Consider the following 7,827-nt stretch of genomic DNA (forward strand, 5'->3'; position numbering starts at 1 on the left):
ATCGGCTTTTCCCCACCTTCCAGCCGTCCCTTGCCGCAGCGTTCACCCTCCCCCCGTCTGCCTTTCTTCCTAGACCATGAACGATTTCGACTACCTGAAACTCTTGGGGAAAGGCACCTTTGGCAAAGTGATCCTGGTGCGGGAAAAGGCCACTGGGCGCTATTACGCCATGAAGATCCTGCGGAAAGAAGTCATCATCGCAAAGGTACGCAGGGCCATTCTGGGAGGGAAGGGTCAGTGTGGAGGGGCTTGGGGGTCTGAAACAAGGTGTTTTCCAAACCTGCAGGTGTGTGTGCTGTTAGGTAACATCATCCACTGCAGTTTGTGGCTCACAATCCATCTTTCTCCTGTGTGTGTGTGTGTGTGTGTTTGCCTCTGGGAGTAGGGGCAGAAATTCTCACCTATGCTTCAAAGACTTAGAAATGGATGTGCTCACCCGTCTCCATCCGCCTTCGGCTGTAAGCTGCTTGGGCCGGGGGCTGTCTTTCCATGTGGTGTTTGTACAGCACCTGGCGCTAGGGGGGCTGTTACATGGCTGGGCTTCCTCAGGGCTAGAGCAATAAACGGGGGGTGGGGGGGACTGTGGGCGCTGAGTCAGCAACACACTTAAGCACCTGCTTCACTTAGTTCAGTGGGACTTGAGCATGTTCTCCTGCGCTTTGCTGTCCAGCGGTGAGCGTTGTGCTTTGGCCACTGTTCCCCTCGGGCATGAATGCCACCCCCCAGGGCTGGATTCCGTCCACTCCTGCCAGCTCGAAGGCCAACGGCTGCGGCTCGGCGGCATGGCCGGCTGGCTTTGAGTGCGTGACTGATCTCCTGCGGTGTCTGTCTCCCCGCAGGACGAGGTGGCGCACACGGTTACAGAGAGTAGAGTGCTGCAGAACAGCAGGCATCCCTTCCTGACGGTAAATCCCCCCCGGGGGTCTCCGGGCGGGCAGAGCGGGTGTGCCAGCCGGGGAAGTCCCCGCCGGGGTCGTCTCGGGGCGGGCAGGGCGGCCGTGCCAGCCGGGGATGTCCCCGCCGGGGTCGTCTCGGGGCGGGCAGGGCGGCCGTGCCAGCCGGGGATGTCCCCGCCGGGGTCGTCTCGGGGCGGGCAGGGCGGCCGTGCCAGCCGGGGATGTCCCCGCCGGGGTCGTCTCGGGGCGGGCAGGGCGGCCGTGCCAGCCGGGGATGTCCCCGCCGGGGTCGTCTCGGGGCGGGCAGGGTGGCCGTGCCAGCCGGGGAAGTCCCCGCCGGGGTCGTCTCGGGGCGGGCAGGGTGGCCGTGCCAGCCGGGGAAGTCCCCGACGGGGTCGTCTCCGGGCGGGCAGGGCAGCCGTGCCAGCTGGGCAAGTGGGCTGCTTACATGCCAGCCTAAACCTGAAAGATCCTTCAGACTCACAGTGTCACCTCCATCAGCAGTGCAGCAAGTGCCCCCTGGGAGGGGCAAACCTCCAGCTCTTTAAATGGCGCCGCGCGCTGGCTGTCCGGGTGCGGAGCGCTCATCTCTCGCTTGTCGGCGCCAGGGCAGCTGAGCCTGGGAGGGAGCACGAGCCAGGGCTGTGCAGAGGCCACTGGGAAATGAATATGCTGAGTGCCCAGCTCCTGCCATTGGTCCCATGCTGGCGCTGGCAGCTGAGAAGCCCTGCGCTGGGCAGGACTTGCTCGCTCATCCAAGAGGCCGCAGGGCGGGCCGCTCGGCAGCAGACGGATTCTAGCTCTGCCGTTCCGTGGCGTGGGAGCCAGAGTAACAGCACCGTAGTCCCGCTGCCGTCTCAGGAAGCGCAGAACCGTGCAGCCGTCGCCGCCTCTTCTCAGTCACTCCCACTCTTGCAGGCGCTGAAGTACGCCTTTCAGACAAACGACCGGCTCTGCTTCGTGATGGAGTACGCCAACGGAGGAGAGGTGGGTCTTGCCCGCATGGTGCTCTGGGTGCTGCCCGGCTACCTAGTCCCCAAGTGAAAATCAAACAGCGGCACAGACGAGGGGGGGGGGGACGTCTGAGGCTGGAAATGCGAACAGGAGAGATTCGGGAGCTGACCCGTTAGCATGAGTTGCAGAAGAGCCCATTCTGAACCCTGCACTGGTGAGGTGGCCTGTGGGCCTGGAGGAGGGCTAGGGGGGTACAGAAGAGTCAGCGGGAAGACGACCCATGTCTGTGACTGGGCCCCCACCCCATCCCTCTCTGCGGCAGGGCAGAATTTCAACTTGTCCATCATCTCACTTGGGGGCTCTCCAGTCTTGCCAGCAGCTTGTGCTGCCAGGAAGTGCCAGCCCCGGCCCCTGGCAGGAGTGTGTTAGCCCTGCTGTAAGGAGCTGTGACCCAGCTAGTCAGGACTCCTGGGTTCCCTGCCCAGCTGTCACTGATTGGCCATCTAGCCGTAAGAACGCCATTCTCCCAACTATGGGGAGGGGGGATTGTTACCCATGTCCCGTGGGGCGGGTGGCAGGTGTGGCTACGATACTGTCCTGCTAGCAGCACTGACCAGCCACCCCCAGCCAGCGTTCCCACTGCCGGCTGTCAGTCACTAGCTGGCCTTCTGCTGTGACTTCCCCCAGCAGGATCTGTGCTGGCCTTGGTAAGGGAAACACAAGTGTCTTTGAGGGAACCTTTCTGAACTGCCTGGTTCCGGGTACGTTCTCCTCCTCCTGCCACAGGCCTTCTCCCCGCCTCGGGGGCTGTCAACGTACCAGGCAATGCGCGTCGGGCGCACCTGTCGGCGTTCTCGCCGCCGCAGCTGCCAGAGCGATTGGCCCTCGTTTGGCTGCTTGCGGCACTTACGGCCCCCGCTCTGTTTTCCTTTCTTCCAGCTGTTTTTCCATCTTTCGAGAGAGCGCGTGTTCACGGAGGACCGGGCCCGTTTCTATGGTGCTGAGATAGTGTCGGCGCTGGAGTACCTGCACTCCAGGGACGTGGTCTACAGGGACATCAAGGTAATGTCAGGGCAAAGAGCTGGTCCACCCGGGTTCTGGCCAGCTCCCGCCTTCCAGAGGTGCTGAGCGCCTGTGGCTGCAGCTGGAGTCGGTGCTCAGAGCCGTTGGGAACCAGGCTCTTGCATTTTAAAAACTGAATTCTACGCCCTTGGGTCCCTGTTCCCTCGTTGCTCTGCTCAGCCAGTGAGACGCAGGCAGCCGGTGAGTGTCTCAGCAGCGCCGTGCCCTGGCTGGATTTCGTCACTGCAGGAAGGTGTCTGGAGAACAGGTGGCAAGGGCCCCTTGCTCCTGTCCCTGCTTCTGAGGGCTGGACTCAGCAGAGGCTTGGCTACAAGTGGCCCCGTTTCTCAGGGCTCCATCCCAGCCCCCGGTACGGTCTGGTGAGCGCTTGATTCATGTGGCAGGTTATTTAAAACTTCCTCTTTTACCCAACCCCATGTTCTGGATGATCTGCCCTTGGCTCGCCTTTCTGCCCAGAGGCTGTGCCCACGAGGAGAGGCAGCTTCAGGCTGGGATTCTGGGCTGCTCCTGAATGCAGCCAGACTGCCTGCATCCCTCACGGGCTGCATCAGGCCCAGTGCTCTCTCTGGGGTTGATGAGGATTGACTTGCTGATCGTTACCCAGGCCTAATGATGCTGGTGGCATCTTTATGCTTCCCTGGCCCTCCCCAGACTAGCCACCGTGCCCCATCAAGTTCACAGTCTCAGCTCTATGTGGACGAGCAAGCGGAATTAACCGGAGCTTTGACCCCCTCACTCCCTCTCTGCCTTTCAGCTGGAGAACCTGATGCTGGATAAAGACGGCCACATAAAGATCACGGACTTCGGGCTTTGTAAGGAAGGCATAACGGACGGCGCCACCATGAAAACCTTCTGCGGGACGCCGGAGTACCTGGCCCCGGAGGTATTGATCCTTCACTATTAGGTGTATTACGATAGCACCACCCCCACCCAGGCCAGGGCCATTGTGTGGGCAGAGACTGTGCCTGCCCGAAGAGCTCCCAGACCATGGGTGGGGGGAGAGAGAGACAGCGAGAGGACGTGACTCGCCAAGCTGAACAGTGACGAGCCAGGGAGCAGAACCCAGGCATCCTGCCTGCCCGGCCCAGGCCCAGCCCCCTGGGCCAGGCCCATAGATGAAGGGTCAATGTCCTATGGCCGGGAGTGGGGTATAACAGGAGGTTGGTGGCAGCGCTGAATGCTGCTGTTAGAGATACCTAACAAACTGGAGCATTGCCCTGACCTCAGCCAGCAGGGCCCCTAGATGCGTCCAAGAATCCCTCTGCTGCTCAGCTGGGACGAGGCCCTGGCTGCGCCAGAACGGGTCCTTCCACGCCGTTTCTGGCCAGCTTGTTCCCCACTCCAAGGTAGAAACAAGGCTGACAAGGAAAACCCTCTGCCTAGATGGATTATTGCGTTTAGAGCGGGGGGGCTGGGAGCCAGGACTCCTGGGTTCTCTCCCGGCTCTGGGAGGGGAGGGGAGCTAGTGGCTGGACTCCTCTCCGCAGCTCACAAGCCCCCCCTTTTCCCCGCACAGGTGCTGGAGGACAATGACTACGGGCGGGCTGTGGACTGGTGGGGGCTGGGCGTCGTCATGTACGAGATGATGTGCGGCCGTCTCCCCTTCTACAACCAGGACCACGAGCGGCTCTTCGAGCTGATCCTCATGGAGGAGATCCGCTTCCCCCGCACCCTGAGCCCCGAGGCCAAGGCCCTGCTGGCCGGGCTGCTCAAGAAGGACCCCAAGCAGAGGTGGGTGGGTGCTGGGCACATGCACCCAGGGGCTCACTGGGCCCAAGCTGGTCACATGGCGCCGGCTCTCACTGGCTTCCTCCCGGGGTGGCAGCTGCTCCATGGCAGGTGCGTCGGTCGCTATGGAGACTGTCGGGGCTGGGAAAGCACCGGGAGATCCCCCATGGCAGGTGCAGACCAGAGGTGAAGTGTCCTCTGACTCCTGCCCAGAAGAACCTGGGTTAAAGCTTCTAGGGACTTCTCTGGGCAGGTCTCTGGCCTGGGTTGGAGGGGTCAGACCAGCTAATCACAGTGGTCCCCGCTGGCCTCGGACTCTAGGAGTCTAGACACAGAAGGTCTAGCAAGGCCAGGCTGAGAGTGTAGGTAGACTCACTGGTTTCGGTGTTGCTGATTGATACATGCCAGGATCCTGTGGATTTACAAGGGGCTCCCTGACCTTTGGCACCATCTGACTAAATGGATTTAAAATCGCACCTGGAAACCAGTGCAAGTAGCCCAGGCCCTGGAGCAAGGGACAGGGAGTAAGGATGCTCTGTGTCTCCAGGCTAGGAGGAGGGCCGAACGATGCCAAGGAGGTGATGGAGCACCGCTTCTTCACGGCCATCAACTGGCAAGACGTGGTTCAGAAGAAGGTAAGGGGGGGAACCCTCTTTGCTGTGGAGGTCCTGGGTTTTTTCTCATCCCCTGAACCACTTATCTGAAGAGTTCTCAGAACAGCCTGCTGCCACTGAGTGTACATGTGAGGCTGTGCAAAACCCACCCTTCGCTACACCTGATCAGCACAGAGCAGAGCTTATGCTACACCCCCGCGTGGGCCCGGGATGAGGGCCTGGACCCGTCGCAGACACACCCCTGCGTGGGCACGGGATGAGGGCCTAGGCCGCTCAGTTGCACGGCTTCTCGTGCCTTAGTTCAGAGCTGCAGTGATCAGTTTGCAGACCCGGGGGAGGAGGGGTTGGGGCATGTCTAAAGCCAGCCCTGCTTTTCGTGGAACCTCCCTTCATGTGGCAGGCAGGTGTCACTGCTCGGCAACCTCTCTTGGGTTGGTCTAGGTGGAGCTGCACGGGATTAGCTTACGGGGTGAGTGGAAATCGACTCAGTCCCTGGGCTGGTTTCAGATGGTGAGCGGCGTCGCGCGGTGTAACAGGTTGGCTGACGCTGCCTTTCAGCAGACATGCGAGTGTCCATGTGGGGCTGGTGTGAGCTGAGGTGTAGCTGGGCCCTGGAATGCAGCCGAAGGACGGTTTCCGTGGCAGGTGCAGACCTAGCCGCGCTGCCGTGCTGGGGAGGGTGGGAGCCAGTGGGCGTTCCCTGTTACCGATGTCAGCCTCTCTTGCTCCACAGCTGGTCCCGCCGTTTAAGCCCCAAGTGACATCTGAGATCGACACGCGATACTTTGACGACGAGTTCACAGCACAGTCGATCACCATCACGCCTCCTGACCGATGTGAGTATGGCTGAGCTGGCTGCGCTGGGCTCTGGGGAGGGGCTGAAATGTGGGGAGCTCCACCCTGCCCAGCACAGAAAGCAGGGGAAGCCTGGCTGGTCTAGTGGCCTAAGCACAGGACTGGAAGCCAGGATTCCTGAGCTCTACCCACTGTCTCATGGCACCGCACTGTGTAGTGAGGACGTCAGCGCTGCCCTAGGGTCAGAGTGCACGGGGCTGTACGTGGCATGTCTGATATCCGTGGAGGGATGTCGGCTGAAAGGCCCCAGGACGCAGGGTTTGATCACATACTCTGGGAGCACTCACAAGGACCAGCCCAGATCCAGGGCCTTGTATTGCCGGGTGCTGCTCAGACACACGGCGAGAACCGCTCGCGGAGGGAGACGGGAACGGTGGTCCCCAGTGTAGACTGGGACCCAGGCTGGGAGTTGGGAGCAGGGGCTCCGCAGTTCCAGCCTACCGGGCCCCTGGCTTTCTCTTGGTGGGAAGGAGGCAGAGAGAACACCATGTAGCCCAACTCCTGGGCATCTTGGGTTGCACAGGCTCTCTGGAGGCAATTTGTGGAAGCACCCAAGAGGTTTAGGAGCATGAGTCCTGTTGAAGGCCACCTGGGTGCTGTGGTGCTTGGAGACACCCCCCTGCCCCCCATAAGCCGCTTCTCTCTTTGTCTGCAGATGACAGCATGGACTCCCTGGAGGCCGATCAGCGGACGCACTTCCCCCAGTTCTCCTACTCCGCCAGCATCCGAGAATAGGCGGTGGCGGGCAGAGACTTGGGCTCCAAGCACAGGAGAACTTGTTGGTTTTGTTCCTTGGATTTCTCTCCAGCAATCTGGTCACACACTAGCCCGGCCCCCGGAGGCTGCAGGGCAGCCGCCCCAGCTGTTTGAAACTCAGCCAGGTTGGCATCACACCACTGGGCAGGCGGGGAGACTCTAGGTCCCCGTTTGGAGCCGCGTGGAAAGGAAGGAAGTGCTCTTGCTCCATGGCTCTGAGCAGCTCCAAACCCTGGCTGGTTCAGTACCATGGGGTTGGCTTTATTTTTAAACTCCTAGAAGTGCTTACAGCTTTTAAAGACACCCCACCCCATGGGAGAGCCCCTCAGCCTTCCTCCAGCATCCGAGGGCCCAGCGGGCCGGGTTGTCAGCTAGCCATAACCCAAAAAACAAAGACCGGGGAGAGGTTCTTGGAGAGGAATCCTGTGGAATCGAAACTGACTTGCAAGGAATGATGCCCGTTTTGTCCAGAGATTTCTGTTGGTCACGGAGAGTGATGCCGTGTGGACGTGACGTAAGACGCCACTCGGAATCTCCGCTGGGACGCCCAGTAAACCCTCCCAGCAGGCTGAGAGCCCGGCGGGTTGGCCCTCAGCCCGAGGGCTGCTGTTTACTTCATTGCTCCGGTGCAGCAAGGAACACTGGCGCGCCAGCCCCAGGGTTGGGTTCCTGTTTTCTCTTCTGCCTGTTACATCTTTGCAGCCCATCCTTACACCTGCTGGGAAAGGGGCACCAGCTGGAGCCATGTGGATTTCTGCGGGCCGGCAGGGGGAGGGAGTCTGGTGGGCACTTGGAGATTCAGCAGGGCTCCCACGGCACAAGAGCACTAAGGAAGAAGCCGGCTTTTTCCATTGGGAAGTGACGTGTCAGGAAGGGTGGGGGTTCTTGCCGGAGGAAAGCCAACCCCAGCCCACGGCGGTACCTGTGTACGACACGCACGG

The 7,827-nt window shown here is 61.0% G+C and overlaps 1 protein-coding gene across 3 annotated transcripts in view; it reads left to right on the plus strand.

Annotated features, from left to right (window-relative positions):
• Nucleotides 1–7,269, plus strand: part of AKT2 (AKT serine/threonine kinase 2) — a 30,109-nt gene extending 22,840 nt beyond the window's left edge. For all 3 annotated transcript variants that reach the window (XM_038382112.2, XM_043501464.1, XM_043501465.1), the window contains 9 exons: nucleotides 74–205; nucleotides 840–905; nucleotides 1,815–1,883; nucleotides 2,790–2,912; nucleotides 3,688–3,816; nucleotides 4,450–4,664; nucleotides 5,209–5,296; nucleotides 6,009–6,111; nucleotides 6,786–7,269. In XM_038382112.2, the coding sequence (XP_038238040.1) occupies nucleotides 74–205; nucleotides 840–905; nucleotides 1,815–1,883; nucleotides 2,790–2,912; nucleotides 3,688–3,816; nucleotides 4,450–4,664; nucleotides 5,209–5,296; nucleotides 6,009–6,111; nucleotides 6,786–6,865 (1,005 nt within the window). In that variant the 3' untranslated portion in view covers nucleotides 6,866–7,269. The remainder of the gene's footprint in view (nucleotides 1–73; nucleotides 206–839; nucleotides 906–1,814; nucleotides 1,884–2,789; nucleotides 2,913–3,687; nucleotides 3,817–4,449; nucleotides 4,665–5,208; nucleotides 5,297–6,008; nucleotides 6,112–6,785) is intronic.
• The last annotated feature ends 558 nt before the right edge of the window (nucleotides 7,270–7,827 follow it).

Source organism: Dermochelys coriacea, chromosome 23, assembly GCF_009764565.3.
Source record: "Dermochelys coriacea isolate rDerCor1 chromosome 23, rDerCor1.pri.v4, whole genome shotgun sequence".
Lineage (NCBI taxonomy): Eukaryota > Metazoa > Chordata > Testudines > Dermochelyidae > Dermochelys > Dermochelys coriacea.